The 19,474-nt window shown below is 52.1% G+C and overlaps 1 protein-coding gene across 1 annotated transcript in view; it reads right to left on the bottom strand.

Annotated features, from left to right (window-relative positions):
* The window catches only part of VWA2 (von Willebrand factor A domain containing 2), a 44,947-nt gene that overhangs the window by 7,764 nt on the left and 17,709 nt on the right, over window positions 1-19,474 (bottom strand). Inside the window, exons 5-9 of the mRNA XM_027063153.2 lie at window positions 18,755-18,864; window positions 9,732-9,926; window positions 5,314-5,447; window positions 4,582-4,714; window positions 2,150-2,205 (exon numbers count right to left, since the gene is read on the bottom strand). Of these exons, the coding sequence (XP_026918954.2) occupies window positions 2,150-2,205; window positions 4,582-4,714; window positions 5,314-5,447; window positions 9,732-9,926; window positions 18,755-18,864 (628 nt within the window). The remainder of the gene's footprint in view (window positions 1-2,149; window positions 2,206-4,581; window positions 4,715-5,313; window positions 5,448-9,731; window positions 9,927-18,754; window positions 18,865-19,474) is intronic.

Here is a 19,474-nt window from a genome sequence, read left to right as displayed (position 1 = left end):
TCTGTGATATTTGTTCATGGCAGCCTTAGCCGACTGCACAACATGGCTTCACAGCCCCCGCCTGCCGAGGAGACCTGGAGGAGCTCCCGGGGGCTGCAGTGATTAACTGGTGTTGGATCGGAGCTCGGCGAGGATGGAAATCTCAGTAGCATCATGGCAGCCACGCGGGTGTCCGTAAGACTCAGGCGGCACCGTGGCGTGCCATTTCCTGAAGTTCTATGGGGTTGTTCTTAACGGCCTCTCTGGGCTGCCACTGCAAGATGGTGAGCCTTTGGTGCCTGGGGCCCATGAATGTGGCCTCCTCCACCTGCATGGGCACCGTAATTAGCCCCTCCACAGGGTTATTGTGACGATCATGCGAACTAATCCACGGAAAGTCTTGGCACAAAGCCTGGTGTGAAGCCAACACTCCATAACATGTTAACACAGCATTGGCTTTGGGAGGTGAGGTCCAAATTAGGGGCAGTGTCTCTTCCAAAGGGGCTACTTTATACAGGAAACCACAGCCCGTGACAAAATGGGGCCCGCTCTGAAGTGTCCTACCTATGATACCCTATGGTCAATATCTGAGCTCCTTTCAATTCCCTTATCAATTACTGTAAAATGCAGATGATACCACACGACCTCCCTCCCAGAGTTAGAACAGACAAGATCTTTATGAATTCACGTATCATGATATGCAAAGGACTTACTAAGCAGCTGAGTGTGGTTACCACGGGAATTGGTGATTTCTGTCCTTTCTACATAAAAATGTAGAAAATGTGGTGGTCACATCACTATAATTAAAGCGTATGCTTATTGGAGGTAGAATTTTTGAGGCCAACTCCGGGCACCCAGGCCTGCTATTCTGTCAGCCTGTGTATCATGGAAACAACTGGGGGCGCATGAACATGGGACCTTTAATGGAGCAGCTGCTACGTGCCAGGTACTGTGTTAAGCACCACGCGTGCATGATCTCGCTTCACGGACACTGCCCGATGAGGTAGGTTTTGTCAAGGTCCCCTCATTTCAGATGGGGAAACTGAAGTTCAATGACTAGAGGTCATGTGCAGTTCAGATAGCTGGAAAGGGGTAGAGCTGGGACTCAAACCCGGGTCACTCTCTTTCCAAAGCTTTAGGCTCAAACTTCAATTTCCTTTTTTTTTTGGAGGGGGGCGCAGAAAGACAGCGAGCACGTGCGTGCGAGCACGCGTGAGCGGGGGACAGGCAAAGAGAGAGGGGGACAGAGAATCCCAAGCAGGACTCGACGCGAGACTTGATCTCAAGAACCGTGAGATCATGACCTGAGCCGAACTCAAGACTGAGCTTAACCGACTGAGCCACCCAGGCACCCCTCAAACCTTAATGTCTGAGGAAGAAACCACCCTACTTTCAGCTTCTTCTGTGTTTCACAAGTATGCAACTTGGGAACTTTAAAACAGGATGTCAAGGGGATCGCCAAACTCGGGGCAGAAAGTGCAGCTGGCTCTGCTTCCAGGAGACGGGCTCCTTGCCTCAATCGGGAGTAGCAAACCCATAAATGACTGATGCCAACACATGAGTGCAATGTCTATGCTCCCGGGTCAGTGGGGTGCACTAGACCCCCGGGGAAGGAGCAGGAAGGCCCACTGGGGAGCCAGGCTGAACGATGCCTAATGGTATTAGTGAGTCCGCCTGTTTGCTTTGGGGCCTTGTGGCTGACGAAGCACTTCCGTGGGCATTTATCTACCGAATCTTCACTAGGAACCCGTTTATGATACCCCCTATCATACAGAGCAGGGAGACGGGGATTCCAGACGTGGGACAATCTGTTTTATAGAGGAGGAAACTGAGGCTTAAGTGTCCGGCCTGGAGTTTGGTGCTGGACGTGAGCTTCCCTTTCTGCAAAGCCGGTGCTCAAGGCACGCCCTTCTCTGCCTCTTGTCCTGCAAGGGGCACGGGTTAAGGAAGGTAACTCCAAAGTCTTCATTCTTAGTGGAAAAAACGCCACTGAGCAAAGGAGGAATGAGTCCAGCATGAGCATTCGCCTCCACCTCTTGAAATGCCAGTCGCCCTGCCTGGGAGCTGGTTCCATCCCCACCCTCTGCCCCAGGCGTGCAAACACATCTTTAGATGCCAGCCTAGTCCCAGGGCCCAGAAAAAGCTAGAAAATCCAAGACGCAGACTCTACCTGGGCAGGTTGTCCTGTAGCAGGTGGCAGGGTGGGTTAGGACCACTCTCTTCCAGCTGTCACCCAAGGGAACAAATGGCAGAGAGCAAAAGTTTAACACGAAAGCAGAAACCTGGAAGGTAATTTAAACCGCTAAAAGCCGGTATGAGATTCCAATGCGGATACGGGTCAAGAAAGACGTCTTTCTGTCTTGATTCTACCCCAACTTTCACCTGCATATGGATAGGATAGGGAAAGTTCCAAGCTACCCGGAAACAGTTTTTAAAAAATGTAAGTTGGCGATCATGTCAGAATTTGGAAATATCTGTGCTCAGAACTCTGAACTATCGGCAGAGCTTTCTATTACGGGTTACTTTCTGGGGCCGGCACAATGCAGTGCTGGAGGGGAGCGCGGGGAAACAGCGGGAATTGGGCAACTGGATTCTGGCTGTGTGATTCCCCCAGGCCTCCCACCACAGGGGCAGGCTAACTGGGCTCACCTCTAGGGCAGACCCTTCCCTGGAGCAAAACACCCACTTGGGATTAAAGCCAAGTCAATTACAAACTCAAGGAGTTGCTGAAATCAAAAGTTTGCCAAGCTGCCAGCTCACTAAAGAGAAATCTTCTCCCTGTCCACATGTACTCCTAGTGGCTTCCTAAGACCACAAATCCTAGCCCAGAAAGTTCTGCGGACTCCTCCCAGCCTGAACTGGGAATCCCGTGTCGTTGGAGCAGAGACTGGCCACAGGGCTTTGCCTGGATCTGCACATCGCTCACGGCTCCTTCCTGAGCTCCCTCGGGCCTGGACTCTATGCAAGGCCTTTCCTGCCCACTCTGCCAACGCTGCCCCAACCACCACCTCCCCACGCCCACCCGTCCTTTCGTGCCTTTTCTCTGTAGCACTAATCGCTACCTATCAGTTTATTTTATGCATTCGTTTTATCTACTATTGCCTCCTGCCACTGGAGGCACCTCTGCCACTGCTCGTGAGGGCAGACTGGTTTCTGAGACACTCACGCTGATTCCCCAGGACCTGGGACAGTGCTAGGCACAGAGGAGGCCCTCAGGGTTTCTTGAATCGGGGAATTGGCGAAGAGCTTACTACACGGGCAGACAATTCTAAAAGCCTCCAGGATTAGTGCATTCCACATATCAACTCGTTGCCGACTCTCCACAACCCTATGGCGTGGGTGTTATTATCCTCCCCCTTTCACATGTAGGAAAAGGGAGGGGGAGGTTCCGAGCTCACCAGTGGTCACTTCGGAATTAACAGCTCAGCAGCCTGACTCCAGGATCTGAGCACAAAGCCACGGGGTGTCCTCTGCCCACCAGCTTCTCCTGGGGCTCCCAGCTCTGAATGCCTCTGTGTGGCATCACTGGGTTCCCGTTTCTTTCAAGACTGATCCAGCAGCCCCTTCTCCATGACATCCCAGGGAGGACAGGCCCCGTCCTGGCACCTGAGACACCTGACGGTGGTCACTGTCCAATGCCTCCTCTGGACCACGAGCTACCTGGAGGTGGCGGCCATGCCTCTCTCCGCACTGCACCCCGCTTGGTTCAGAGTGAGCTCTCAGAACGAGTCCAGTGGGGAAACAAAGAACTGCCTTCTTTCACTCGAAAGCTCGGGTTCTGAAGAGGGCCTCTGGTGGCCTCTGCCCAAGGCATGAGGCCCTCTTTTCTCTGACCCACGTGCAGGCCACAGCCCTTCCCTGCCAAGACGGTCTTTGGACTCGCCCCCAGCCCAGCGTGATGGCTCACGGCTTCGCATCTGGTCCATTTCATCGCTGGGTGTCTTCTGAGCTCATCACTGAGGGGCAGGCCAAGGCCAAAGACGCAGCTGGTTCCAATATGACCCCTGGCTTTCCAGAGAAGGCAAGAGGACAGGATCATCAGCTGCCGACCAGATGCTGTACCGCAGGCAGCCTAGCCTAGGAATCTTCGAGAGAATGGCTGACCTCCAGGCAGCAGGTATTCTAGAACGCCTGAGCTCCAGTTCTGACGAACACTGCATCATCCCCCACGGCCTCCACAACTGGAATTTATCTAAGACCTTAAGCCTCCCGCCCCACTCGGCCCGTAAGGACAGAGACTGGTATTCAGAGGAATCAAATTACCAGACCACCACCCCAAGTCCAGACCACTGCCCTAGAGGACTGGCTTTGGCTCCCTTATTAGCCTTCCAGAATGGCTGTGCCCCTGTCACCCTCACTCACCATGCGCGACTGGGCCGTGGGTCTACAAGATTCTGACGCTGTGTAGCCGTGACCTTTCCTGTGACCCCACAGCTCTGTCCCTGTCTCCCTCCCAGGTCTCCTCTGGTCCCTGTCACGCTCCGTGGCCAAGGCCCTTCCAAACAGCTGTTCTCCCCGGAGCACGTGCACGCCCAGCTGTGGGGGTCTCCATCTCTACCCAGGCAGGCCCTCGGGCGCTGACCCCAGACCACGTGGACAAACCTGGAGAAGGGACAGAGCGCCACCAGCACGGCATCGGTCCCCCGCGATCCTCTCCAGCACAGGGCACTGCCCACAAGCTCCCTGACCGTCTCCAGCGTCTTGCGCTCACAGGGATGAGGCTGGACCTGGCAGTCTGTGTCCACAAGGCACAGTGACGGAGAAGACAGGGTTATCTCCCTCCCCCACCTGTGGTCCCACCACCCTCAGCCCTGCTACTTCTGCCTCTTACCCGGCCGAGCACGTCAGGGGAGGGGCCCTGCTCTACCTGCTGGCCGGGCAGCCAGTCTCTGAGCATCCCCCGGCCCACAGCTCTCGCATCTTGTGCACATGTGCGCCTTTTATTCTGGCTCCCGGGTGGAGCCTGATGATGACAACTAGCAATGCAGAGACCTCACCCCAGCTGAAGTGGCCCCGTGCTGACCGTGCCTGGGGAGCTCACTTGGCTCTTCCTCCTGAGGAGGGGACAGGCACAGGGGGCCCCACCAGGTCCGGGGCCCACATCCGGGGCCCCTCTACCCCTCAGCGACAAGCTCGGGGTTCCGAGCTGAGAAACCACAGGGCTCGACACAGGGAGGTAGCCCGAGCAGAGCACCCCAGAGCTGAAGCTGCGAGACCCCGCTCCTCTTGCCCTCCCCTCTCCCTGGGGAGCCTCCTGACCTCTTGCCTCGGGAACCATCCCCACCCTGCTTCTACCTGGGCGGGGCCACACCTTTTCAGCCTGGAAGGCCTTACCTGGAGAGGCGACGGTGCAGATGTCAGACTTGCTGAGGGTGCTTAAAAGGCCATTGGTGGCGTCCTCCACCTGCTCAGCCATCAGCACGTGCTGCTCCCTCGGCTCGCTGGCCAGCGCGTGCAGCTCCTCCCACCTGTCCCCCGTCCCCAGCCCCCAGCAGAGGAGTTACGAGCAGCTGACTGCCCCACCCCCCTCCACCTTCCTGTCTACCCATCTCCTACACCAGGGGCTCCCTGTGGACAGCAGTACGACCGCACCGCTCCAAAGGCCACCTAGCTGCAACCTCACCCACCGGGGATGCAGGTTCTTTCTGTGGTTCACTTCTGGACCTCACCTGCATCCCCGGTGGGTGAGGTAAGATCCAGAAGTGAACCGCAGAAAGGCCCTGAGGGCTCTCGAGCACGCGTGCCAGGATTCACAAACTCCTCCAAGGCAAGCCAAACCCGTGGAACCATCGGCTCTCATTTGAGACATGGTCTTAACAGACTTGGTTGCCTGGTGTTATCCCCCACAGCTAATGAGAAACATTTAACCAGAAAGGAAATGAGGGAAAGTGATTCTGGGTGATGGCAAGAGAAGAACGAGCAAGGGAAGCTAGCGGTAGAAAGAAAACACTGAAGGATGATAAACAGTGGACATAAGAACTCAAGGGTCAGCAACATGAGGTTATGCAGAGGAAGGGGCCAGCACACGTCAGCAGCCAGGGGGCACTGCGGTTAGGGCCCAGCCCCAAAATGATATGTGGGATGAAGAAAGCATTAAATGATGTTGAGAAGCCTTTTTTTTTTCAATTTTTTTTTTTTTACTTTTTTATTTTTTTGAGAGAGAGAGAGAGAGAGAGAGAGAGAGACAGAGTGCGAGCAGGGGAAGGGCAGAGACAGAGAGGGAGAAACAGAATCTGAAGCAGGCTCCAGGCTCTGAGCTGTCAGCACCGAATCCAATGCCGGGCTCGAACCCAGGAACCGTGAGACTGTGACCTGAGCCGAAGTCGGACGCTTAACTGACTGAGCCGCCCGGGCGCCCCGAGAAACCTTTTTAAGGAGACCGGGTAGTCAGGATTGTATTTAGAATCTTTCCCATCAAAAAATTCATCAAGACAGACCAAGGTCTGGCAGTATGGCAACAACTTCATTTATCTCCCAAGTTCACGGGTATAAAACTCTCCATTCTCCTCTGGAGCCATGTAAACTAGACATTCCGCCCAGTACCTCGGACAGCACCTGACACACACAAGGGGGCTTCCGAGTTGGGGCCTCAACAGTAGCATTCAGAGGGCAGCGAGGCCGGGCCCCTCCTTCCGCTCTCCCAGCCCAGCAGCAGATTTTCACAAAAGCCAGGGCCGAGAACCAGCAGAGAAGGGGCCCAGTGAATACTAAGAGGAGGAAGGAGTCGGAACCGGCATCAGCTTTCTCATTGCACTCAGAGCCTCACACTGCCCACGGCGGTGGTTCTCCAATGTCAGTGGACATCAGAATCACCGGGGGCCACGGAAAACCACCAGCCGAGGTGCCTCACCCCAGAGTTCTGGGTTCATCGGGGTGGGCCCGAATGTGTGCATTCCTCACAAGCTCTCACGTGATGCTGAGACCGCTGGTCCAGGGAGCACACTTGGAGAACCACCGGTCAGTAGTGACCTGGCCTTTTACCAACAGCGAGAGGAGGGGTCAGAAGGGCCTGGGAACCCACGGGCTTCCTCAGAGGGTTCCTGTGGCTGCAGCCCAGGACACGCGGGGCGGAGCAATGTCTCCTCTCCTGACCAATGACCTCTTGATCCAAGTGAGGGGTGCTCAAAGTGCAGGGGCTGGTGTAGGCCCCCAAACCGTTCCACCCTCATCCAGAACCAGACGAGCATAGACACTGACAATAAACACCTAGAAGCCATTATACAGGAACCTGACAGTGTCATTTTACGCCTGCTGGATCAAGTAATAAACTTTTGGGCTTCTATTCTGTCTTTGCTTTTTATTTCACTTTGCAAGTAATTCTTTTTTTTTTTTTTTTTTTTTTGTCTTCCTCTGAAGTATCCGTCCATGATGGATTCAAAGCAAAACAAAACAGACTGGACCTCCACCACGGACAGTCTGAGAAGCACTGCTCCAGCTGGCAGCTGGAGAAGAAAGTCCCGGAACGGGCCATGTATTGCCACCACCTGGTAGGCAGCATCCTCACTGGCAAACCTTTGGGCAAGTGCGGCGTGCAAGGTACTGGATTCGGCACCGTGCGGGAGGAGGGCGGGCAGCGGGCCAGGAAGCAACACCCTTGTCTCCTCTCTCATGCGTGAGGACACAAAAAGAGCCCCCGGTGAGGCGGTGTGTGTTAAATACTCACTCACTGGCAATGACAACCACAACGGGATGCTGCTGGTGGCGGCCCGGCCTGGGATAGCAACCCCCCCCCCCCGCCCCGCCCCAGTACTGCGCACGCCGGTCCTCGGTGGTCTTCCCTCGCTGCAGCCACTCGCTAGGTGATCTTCAGGCTATAAATGCCACCCTCGAGTTCAATCTCTGTCCGTCCTCTCTCCTGTGGCCCAGACTCCTACGTCCCGCCGCTGACTCAGCTTCTCTGCTCAGAGGTCCAATATGCGCCCCAAACTTGATCTGAAAGAGGACTCTGCTCCCCTTGCTCCTCCCCAGCCTTCCCCACCTCGGTAAGTAGCCCCGCCTTTCGCTCTGGGGCTCAGGCCAAAATCCTGGATTGTTCCCATGTGCAGCTCACCAGCCACTCCGCTGCCCTGCCTTCAGAACTACCCGAGTCCAACCATCCCTTAGCGAGGTCCCAGCACTTTCCCACTATAAGCCGCCACGATCTCTCTTTCCCTCCCTCCCTCTTTCTCTCTCTTGTGAGCGCTCCAAAGGTCACCTAACTAGATTCCCTGCCCTGCCCTACCCCTTCTCCTTGTACCTCAACCCCCCAGTCTCTTCCCTACCTGGCAGCCAGTGTGGTCTTCTAAAACAGCTAGTCAACACGTGGCAGTTCCCGGCTCAAAGCCACCGAACCTTCCCAAGCTACTCACAATACGCTCTGAAGGCTTTACTGTGACCCGCAGGTCTAGAGACCTGACTCCGACCTACCTCTTCTACCCCGTTTCTTGTAATTCACCCCTTGTTTGCTGGGTTCCACACACACCGCCAGGCTTTCTGTTCTATAGCACACTAAGCTGGCTCAGGCCCTCTGTGCTCGGCATCTGTCTTGCCTGCTCTTTTCCCTGCTATTTGGAAGGCTTACTTGCTTCCCTCAAGTTTCTGCTCAAAAATCAACTCCCAACAGACCCCCCTGATCTAAAACAGCTGGGTTCCCTGTGCCTCATCACTCTTGTTAACCCCCAACCACCTTCCTTTTCCTCCTCTGCGTTTTATTTCCACCCGAAATAGCATTACTTATTCATTCACTCACTTGTTTATTGCCTAGTGCCTCTCCTAGAACGGAAGCTCCGTGAAGGCAGGTGCTTTGTACCGTCTCTGTATTCGGAGAACTTAGAATAACACCTGTACTAAAACTAATAGAGGGGCTCCTGGGTGGCTCAGTCGGCTGAGTGTCCAACTCTTGATTTTGGCCCAAGTCACGGTCTCATAGTTCATGGGACTGAGCCCTGAGTCGGGCTCTGTGCTCTCCGTGTGAAGCCTGCTTGGGATTCCCTTGCTCCCTCTGCCCCTCCCCCACTGACGTGTGCGTGCCTCTCGCGCGCGCTCTCAAGATGTGAATACATATACTTAAAAAATAATAGAAAATGGGATTTCTGTGTACAGGCATGGTACCCAGACCAGAGAGTCCTTTCACTTAATACCCACAATAACGAGGGGCCCACAAGGGCACCCCCAATTTTAGGGTTGAGAGCAGGGAAGACCTGTGCTCCTCTCTTTTCCAGGAAAGCACATTCCAGTGTCTGAGGAGGGGCGGCCCCTCAGAGACCCCCACTCTCCTGGCCTCAGGAGTAGGTCTGTGACTCAGGCTAAGGAGAACCCTTTCTTGGATTATTCCACTTGAAACCGGGAACATGAGTCTTCTCTCCCCAGGGTGGAGCTGGGCGCCACCTGCAGCCACAGTCCTGGGTTCCTTTGAGGACCAGGCTCAGAGAAGAGCAGAGGCGAGAGGAAAGAAAGAATCTTCATGGCGTTCAAGTCCCTGGCTCCTGCTCACCCCTAGGGACCCCTGACCCACCCAGTACAATCAGATGAGTCTGTGAATTTCCATTTCTGCCCAAGTCAACTGGGGTCAAGTTTCTGGCGCTTACAACCAAGGACTCAGACTCAGCTAAAGACAACGCACGCTCCCAGACTTGGAGCTCCGCGCGTTCTGGCACCTCATACAAAGCGAGGAGGAGAGCGAGCCTGGAAGGACCAGAGTGGTTTGGCCAAATCCCCTCTCTTACTGTGTCTCCACAGTCTCCAGGGTGACCCAGAGCGACCGAGGCTCTTACCTGGGAAACCGGACCCCGACGGCAAATACGGTGACACCTCTTTCCTTGAGCTGCTTGGCTGGTGGCGCCACGTGCCCTTGGGACCTCCCGTCAGTGACGACGATGAGGATCTGGGGCACAGAGGCATTTCTGCCCCCAGGGAACCCTTTGCGCAGAAGGTATTTCAGAGCGAGGCCTGTCTCTGTGCGCCCTCCTCTGGGTGCACACAGGAGGAGGAGACAAAGAGGACAGTCAGTCATCCACCTGCATGAATTGGGAATGACGACCTGAAACAACGGGCTCCTCCGTGCTTAGTGACAGCCGCTTTCTCCCAGCAGTAGCTCAGAGTGACAAGTCCAGCATGGGACATGCACCTTCTCACCATCCAAACCACAACGAAGAGTAGTAATTAACTCTTCCTGCGGACGGAAGTTTCACCCTGGACGTCTCTGCCGTATTATGCAATAATGTCATTCTTTGTGTAGGTTTCTGGACTCTCTTCCCGTACCCCTCTGCCTCCAGTGACAGCTCAGGGGTCAATGACCCTCACTGTCTGTGTGTCTAACACCCACCTCCCACCTCTCCCCATCTGTATCATTCTCCTCTTGTTATGGCTCAGCATCCCGTTGGGGTGGGCAAGCAGATAACTGAGCTTCGGAAAATCGTGTGACTCTCTAACTGTGAAGGACAGGTCTTTGATCCAAGGGTCTAATGATGGTCGGGTCTGTGATCAGGCCTTCCTGGCTCACTTCCAGTCCAGGGTTAGGTGCCGGAAGGCTGAACTGTGGGACTGCTTCCAGATCGGGGGACGTTACGGTGGTCCCATCTCGTCACAGCCTAGTTACAGAGACTGTCTGCTGAGCTTGGAATCTCAGCACAGAATCTCTATTAAATCCTACAATAGGAGGCTCATGCAAGCATCCTCAGAGAGAGGGCTGTCAGCCTTCAGAATCAAACAGGCAGACAACAATTCCCTGTAATGGGTCTTAGGCCAAACCTTTCAGTGGGTGGCAACACATCGGACATGAGCCACAATGTCGAGCCTGATGGAATCACCACGGTTATTAACCGCACACACAGAGAAAGCCCTGTAGATTTGGGGGGAGGGCACATTTATTCTTACGTTACAGTGTCAATTAAGGCAACCATGCCTGTCTCTCAGAGGGCCCTACAGTGACTCTTCTAAGGTGCAAACACCCAACTGGCAAGAGGCTCGGGCACTCTGTGTGTGTGTGCCTACATATCTGCGTGGGTGAATGCGTACATGCTTCTTTAACTCGCCACTCAAAACACTCACTTCTCATGCAAGCCTGACGTGGCTCTCCTGCCCAAGCATCTTTCCTGGTTTGCTCTCCTCCAAGCAGCTACTCAGAGATCCGGGCTCCTTTCCTTTTGTGCTCCCCTTCCTCTCTGTCCTCAAGGACCTCTCCACTCAGCAGAGAGATGAGGGAAGAGCAAGGAGTGTGCTTGGAAGGATTTATGAACCAGGCCCAGAATATTCTTCACTTTTACTGCTTTCTGTCCTAAGAGAGCTCTTGAAGGGCAATTCTATGAGGCTCCATTAAGTTAACGAATGTCAACAAGAGTGCATAACTCCTAGAATTAAGACTCCTAGTCTTCCATAATCAGCATCTGCATCAATTAAAAAGCTACTGTTTTCAACCCACTGGTGTTTCTTATGGGCACTCTAAGTGGAAGAAAATGTGAGACCAGGAAGCATAACATGATCCCATCCCCCAAGAACTGTCAGTCTAGCTGAAGAAGCAGGACCTATAAGCAATAACAATTGCCAACGAAAGGATGACAATAGCAAGAGTTCTGAGGAGGGGTTCATTGTGGGGAGGAGCCGTCAGGGACAGGCTTCAGCATGGCAAGCATCTGATGGGGTCTTGGTGAGTCAGTGGATTAGGAAAAGAAGAGACCACTCCAATCAGGGGAAGAAGTGTAAGCAAAGGCACTGGGGAACACCGCCAGCCATGTCCTGGGCTGGTGAGCAGAGCCTGGCTTGGGCAAGGGGCTTATCCAAAGGGAGCAGAACATCAATGAACACCAAGTGCCCCCCACTCTTCTCACACTGTGCTGGGTCACATTATCAGATACTGAAGATAACCAAGAGGATTTTGATTTCTGAGAAGACTCCTACCTTTGCCAAAGCTCTTCTGTCTACAAAGAGCCATCCTCTAAGGCTCCTAGAAGGGCAAATGGCTTCCCATTCCTAAAGGATGATATTAGTACAGAGTTTTCACTTCATGCCAATACTTCCCCTACCCGGTACTAAATGTAATCCCTACAACTATGATAAAAGGTCCTAATATTATCCTCATTTATTAGATGGGGAAACTCCAGCCCAGAGAATAGTAATACTAACTGCTAAAATTTCCAGAGCACCTATCTGCCAAGCACCACTGTGCTGTGTGTGTGTGTGTGTGTGTGTGTGTGTAAAGGTACTAAGCTCAAATAATTCTCACCACAGCTGAGATAGGGAGTTCAGGGAAAGGCCCTATCTAAGGTCACACAGCTCAGGAGTAGTGGAGGCAGGACCTGAACCCTGGACCCTCCACTTCCAGAGGCCAAGTTCTTAGCCAAAATGTTATACAGCCATCCAAGTCACCTGCCTCTCAACCAGCTAGTGGGGGGTCAGAACTGGAGTTTAAACCCAGTCAGGCTGATTCCAAAGCAATGGTCTTCCTTCTCCAGGGGTTGGCAAATTACAGCCTGTAATTTTTTGTAGATAAAGTTATACTGGGAAACAGCCATGCCCATTCGTTTATGTACTATCTATGCAAAGACCCTATGGCCAGCACAGCTTGGCCTCTAGAGATCTTCACTGAAAAAGTCTGCTGATCCCTGCAGTACACCGTTCTACCTAAATGGTCACAATACTCTTCTGCTCACCAAAAGCCAAGGTGCCCCATTGACCATGAAACTCCCTGGGCTTTCATGCCCCTGGCAGTATGCCCATGGCTGTGGTTAGAGATAAATCAAATGTCCAAGACGTGGGAGTCTGGGCTCCCAACTCCACCGGCCTGTGGGGTGTCTGTCCTTCCTGTCCCTCAACACACAAATGCCTGTGCTGTCTGTCCTCTCCACTTTTGCTCCCTAACCCACTTTTCCCACTGGAATACTCTACCAGTCAGGTGAGATTCCCAAAGACTTCTGGACTCTGGGAAATGAGGATAAACCCCACCACCTCCATGTTCCTCACTCTGTGGAGCATTTCTATCTGAGAGTCTGTCCTGAGCTCAGGGTCTGGCTCTAGACAAGGGAGGTCGGAGGCCAGAGTCTCACCAAGATTCTTCTAATTTCTCTCAAACAGGACTAACCCAGGTTGCAAGTGAAGGTTCGCAGACTGACTACGGTCTTAGGGGAGCTGTGACTGCAATGCTTGGACTTTTTTTGGTGGGGGCGGGTCTGGAATCTAAACATTTGGCCATTGGAATACTCAAGTGGATAAGGAACATGGGCTCCAGAGTCGGTGGGGCTCAAATATAGTCCTGAAATTTATTAGCCAAGTAAACTGGAAAAGGTAATGAGACTCACTTTCCTTCCTTGTTAAAGTAGGGGAAGTAACAGTATTAGTAAATGAATGCTACACCCAGTGCCTCCTAGGAGCCAGTGAGCACCCCATCAGTGGTAGTTACCATGATTAACTAGCAGTCTGTTCTTTTGTTTTTCTTTTGAAGTTTTTCTTTTGAGTTAGTCTCAAATTCCAATGAGCATAAAAATCCCTTGGGAGGTGGGAAAATGGAGATTCTCAGATCCCATCATCCAGAGACTCCAAACTGGTAGGTGTGCGACCAGGCTGAGAATCTGCATTTTAAGCCAGCCTCCCCTGCCCCAGTGATTCTAAAGCAGGTAGCCCATGAAACAGATTCTGAAAAGTAATTTATCAGAAAGCTCACTGTAGGGGCACCTGGGGGGGCTCAGTAGGTTAAGCGCCCAACTCTTGATTTTTGGCTCAGGTCACAGTCCCACAGCTCGAGGGATCAAGCCCCACGCCGGGCTCTGAGCTGACAGCATGGAGCCTGCTTGGGATTCTCTCTCCCTCTCTCTGCCCCTCCTCCTCTTGCACGCACACACGCTCTTGCTCAAAATAAATAAATAAACATTAAAAAAAGAAAACTCACTGTAGGTAGAGGGATGTTGATTACAGAGGTTTCTTTCTTTTTTAAAACCAATAGACAAAAACCTTAGAATCAATGTAAATGTGTCCCTTTAAAGGAGCGATTTAATATACTATGATAGTTCGATTCATTGAGTTATCATAGAGCCATTAGAAAGGATCCGCATGAAAAATAACGCAGCTTTATGCAAAAATGCGCACCAAGTAAGTTAAAAAAGAACAAAATGCTTCGTAATTACAACTATTCTAAAAGCGATGTTGAAATGTTAATGTGGTTTGAAAGATGCCACAGCTAGCATTGTGCTAAGGTACAGTGAGCGGTGAGTGCTATTTCTGGAGAGCTGTCTAAATACAGTAAAACTCTGATAAAGCTACAGATGGGGTTCAAAGCAATCAGAAAACTCAAGAGTCGCGTGACCGTGAGATTAATGAAATGACCGCGGGAGCCTGCACAGCCAGCTGGCCAGGAGCTCTGCGCATTTGGAACAGATTTTGCTGGCCATGCTTCATCTGATTTTATGTTATCATGGGGTGCAAAACTGGAAGGTTCTTAATTGTATCATTTTTTTAAACTTCTTAATGCAAAGTGGCAGCAAGGACAGTTCCCTGGCCACCTCAAAACACACTTTCAGGGGATCGATCGCCTTGGTCTGAAAAGGCAAGCATTTGGAGTTCTGGGTAGAGCTGTCCCAATCAGCCCAGCACTTAAAATTTCACTGCAGAAAAAGGGTAGAGAGCCCTTGGGAGGTTATCACTCCCACTCGGGCCAACATTCCTCTGTACTGATTAATAGTAACGTCTTAATGTTTAGCGTCCTCAGTGACCCTGCAACTGCGGCCAAAAAATTACTTAGTGCCTCCTTGCCTTGTTTGCCGCCTCTTGTAGTCATCCTAGGACACACGATGCTAACCATACACGGCTAAGAAGATCAGACACATAAAGAGGCTTCTTTCTCCCCCCGCGGTGTCCTCATCTGGCATATCCTTACAGAGTCTCTGGACTTCCTACGTTGTGACTAATACTCCCAAGCCCTTAGTTATGACTTCCAACACAGCTGAGGAGAGGTCAACAAACACTTTGGGGGGTGGGGAGGGGAGGGTGGAAAGAGGTGGAGAAGGACAGCTGGACGGTGGCGAGGGTTGTCTACTGGACAAGTAGCAGGACTCTGAGGTCCTGGCCAAGTCCCCTGCTCCTTCTCAGCCTCAGTGGTCTCCTCCGTAAAATGAGGGGTTGAAATAGATACTAGATGATCCCCAGAGTGCCTTTTTGAACCAGTTTGCTGCAATTTGCTCAGTGTTTTCAGAACAGAGTGGGACCAAATCGTCAAGGCAGAGTTACCCAAACAATTGCTGACATTCAGTCCTGAACTGAAACCAAGAGGCCAGTTTTTCTTCTGCAAACGTTAGCATGCATCTAATGGGTGCAAAGATGTTTTGGGAATAAAATATTTTATCAATAATGATATGGTAATTTTATGGTATATGAATTCTTATACCATATAATTCTCCCTTTTAAAATATTTTTTAAGTTTATCTATTTGAGAGAGAAAGAGCAGGGGTGAGTTGGTGGGGGGTTGGCGCAGAGAGGGAGGGAGGGAGAGAGAATCCCAAGCAGGTTCTGTACTGTCAGTGTGGAGCCCAACGTAGGGCTCAAACTCACTAAACTACAAGATCATGTCCAGAGCTGAAATCGAGAGTCAGATGCGTAAGAGTCAGTCAACTGAGCCACCCACCCAGGCTCCCCCAAAATCACCCTTTTATTGATTTTTTTTTAACTTAATAAAAAGTGTTTAACGTTTATTTTTGAGAGAGAGAGACAGAGAGAGAGAGAGAGAAAGGGACAAACAGAGCATGAGTGAGGGAAGGGCAGAAAGAAAGGGAAACATAGAATCCAAAGCAGGCTCCAGGCTCTGAGCTGTCAGCACAGAGCTGGATGCGGGACTTGAACCCGCGACCCATGGGATCATGACCCGAGCTGAAGTTGGATGCTTAACTGAGCCAACAAGGTGCCCCCAAAATCACCCTTTTAAAGTAAAATCACCCTGGTGTTCAGGATATTCACACAATTGTGCAACCATCCCCACTAAGCTCAAAACATTTCATCGCCCCCAAAAGAAGTCCTACACCCATTAGGAGTCCCTCCCTATTCCCTCTGCCCACAGCCCCCGGCGGGGACTGATCTGCTTTTTGTCTCCACAGATTTGCCTGTTCCAGACAGTTCGCATAAATGGAGGAATCCTACAACATGTGGCCTTCTGTGTCTGGCTTATCACGTTTTCAAGGTTCATCCATGTTGTAGCATGAATCACATCATCCTTCCTTTTCCTGACTGAAAAGGAATAATCTTCCACGGTTCGGATATACCGCCTTTGGTTCAGCTATTCATTCACTGGGCTTTTGTGTTGTTTCCATTTCGGGGCTGCTACAAATAATGCCGCTATGAACATCAGTGGCCACGTGTTTCTGGAGGCATACATTTTCAATTCTGTCCGAGTCACTGGGTCACGTGGTAAACCCGTGTTTGGCTGCCAGATTATTCCCAAAGGCGCTGCACCATTTCACAACCCTACCAGCAGCGCACGAGGGGCCCAATTTCTTCGTGCCCCTGCCGACACTTGCTACTGGGTGTCGTCTATTTTAGCCTTCCTGGTGAATGTAAAGTGGCAGCTCATTACGGTTCTGATTTGCATTTCCTTAGTGACTAATGACACTAAGCATCTTTCCAAGTGTTTGAGGGCCATTTACACCTCTTTTCTGGAGAGATGTCTATTTACAAGGTTTCTTGCTGGGGTGACGAAAACGTTCTAAAATTATAGTAATAGTGGCCTAACTCTGGAAAATACGCTCGAAATCACTGAATTGTACACGCTGAATGTGTGAACTTCATGGCATTTAAATTACATGTCAATAAAGGCGTTTGTTTTTTTTTTTTTTTTTTTAAACTTAGTGTGTAGGATAAGCACATGGCAGGGGGTGTCTGGGTGGCTCAGTCGGTTAAGCATCTGACTCTTGATTTCAGCTCAGGTCATGATCTCACAGTCATGAGACAGAGCCCTGCATCAGTCTCCCAGCTGGGCATGGAGCCTGCTTAAGCTTCTCTCTCCCTCTCTCTCTGCCCCTCCCCTGCCTGCACACTTGTTCTCTCAAAAAGAGAGGGGGGGCACCTGAGTGGCTCAGTCAGTTAAGCGTCAGACTCTTGATTTCAGATCAGATCATGATCTCAGTTTGTGAGTTCAAACCCCTCATTGGGCTCTGTGCTGACAGTGTGGAGCCTGCTTAGAATATTCTCTCTCTCTCTCTCTCTCTCTCTCTCTCTCTATATATATATATATATATACACACACACACACACACACACATATATACATACACACGTATACATATATAGATGTGTATATATATGTATGTATATGTATATACATATATATAACACACATATATATACATATATAACACACACACACACACACACATATATATATAACACGTATATATATATTCCTCCCCTGCTCGTGCTCACTCTCTCTCAAAATAAATTTTAAAAATATGAAAGAAAAAAAGCAATCATCATCATCCCAGGGCAGTGGGAGAGACCTTTCAAAAGTGCAAATCCTTAGTATCTAGTATCTACGTGCCCTAAGCCCACAGAGGGATTCAGCAGGTCTGGGAGGGAACTGAGGCACCAGCACTGACGACACGCTCCTTACAGGCAACTCCGACCCAGGCCTTCTGACCAAAGAGCTCACTTTGACAAGTGCTGCTCTGGGCATCTGGGCCGCAGACATGGGAGTGAGAAGCTGCGACTGTCCTCTCTAGGAAACCATTCTCGGAGGCCTCAAGGGTGGACGGTCCGAGGGAACGAGGAAAGGCCAGCGCGCACTACTGTCGTGTTTAACAAACACTTCAAGGTGCTCGGCTTCCCTCTGTGCCTTCTTGTATCTGACTTGCCTCTCATTCTGGTTGGGGTATCCCTGGACCGGGACAAACAGCCTGAGAAGAAGTCACTGAGGGTGCCTGGGGGCCGTAGGGCCCCCAGAGGTCCTGCTGTGCCCAGCGCGCAGGACACGGGCTTCTGGAGGGCACTGGAGGCATGGAGGCCTGTGACTGGGAAAGACTGCAGAGTCCGGGGCCCTCCCTGGCAACCGGAGTTGGTGGCCGTCAGCGGCTGGGACCAAGGACCCCGGCAGGACTTCAGTGGACACCCGCTCAAGGGGCGGCAGACAACAGAGAGCAGAGTGGCAAGCGGCAAGTAAAGGTGCTCTTCTGTGAGTGTTTGTAAACATGTGGGTGCGTGCACTTGCACGTGTATATAACACACGTATACAGATGCACGTGTGTATATAACACACGGATGTTTAAAATACTGACACACAGTACACGTGTGTATTCACATGTACCTATATGCATACACACACACGTCAGCTGACTCGTAATGTGAGTAAAGCTGTGACCTACCACATACATTTATAGGGTGTATATGAGCACACAAACAGCTATTCATCCTTTCTAAAGCATTCTTAGTAACAGGGGGACACTTACTCTTTCTAGAAGACACAAACGAGGCTCCAAGACGTGTGGGGAGCCATCCCGGCTGCAGGGACAGAACTGGGAGAAAGACCCAGTGTTCTTCCCCCCCACCCCCACCCCCACCCCTCACGCTCCTGACCCACCTCAACCTTCACTAGCCCTCTCCGTCCCAGGTAACAGACAACTCCACGCTATGGCGGCAAAGATACCGTAAGACGCGGTTACGTAATAAGAGGAGCGGTCTTGAGAAGGGAATTCTCACTACCCACCGGACGCAGCTGGGGTTCCAGAAGCCAGACCGCAGCCCTCTCTCGGGCCAATCACGCCCTTCAAGGGAGCGATCTTGAGAGCAGCTGGCTCCATCCGAAGCACGGCGGTGATCGGATCATACGTACTTGAAAACCATGCTCTTCATGTTTGCCTTCACTTCCCGTGGGGACGAAAACGAATCCAAGGGGAATTCCAGACGAGGGACGGAACCGAACTGCAGTGCTCCCACTCTGACCTGCAGTAGGAGACAGAGGGCCCGGGGGGAGGGTGCTGAGAGCGAGGTCAAGTCACAAACATTCCTAAGGGAAACGAAGGGACGAGAAAGGTTAATGACCCTGCCTCCTGCCCACGCAACAAATACCAGAGCCGGGGCTCCCTCCAGTGTCCCTCAGAGAAAGGCCCAAAGACCAGGAGAAGGGCCTGGAGAAAACCAAGTGCCTATGCGCGGCACTGACAACCACCAACGGCACCTTCTCGCCCCACATTCTGGCCAGCCCTCCCGGCTGGGCTGCGAGCACCTTGAGGGTAGGGTCTCTGGTCACACTTCCAACGGCCTCCCAGGTACCGTTTGAAACGTAGAGAGACACAGATCCGGCCCGGGGCTAGTGAAAAAGAGAGCGGGGCCACTGCACTTCGTGCCCACGACCCTCACTAAGCCTCAGCGGCACTGCCGGCCTCCTCAGCAGCCAGCACGGACCTTGAGCAGAATGCTGCCGGCGAGAGCGGGGGAGCCGTGGAAGACAAGCACGGCCGCCTGCACGGGCGGCTCACCCCCAACCACAGCCACCACCCGCGCATCCTTGGTTGGCGCGGGTCAGTCCTTCCGGGCCTGCTCTTGCCAAGCG

The sequence above is a fragment of the Acinonyx jubatus genome, chromosome D2 (genome assembly GCF_027475565.1).
Source record: "Acinonyx jubatus isolate Ajub_Pintada_27869175 chromosome D2, VMU_Ajub_asm_v1.0, whole genome shotgun sequence".
Lineage (NCBI taxonomy): Eukaryota > Metazoa > Chordata > Mammalia > Carnivora > Felidae > Acinonyx > Acinonyx jubatus.
The sequence above is the reverse complement of the archived record's forward strand: the minus strand, read 5'-3'. Positions and strand labels throughout refer to the sequence as shown.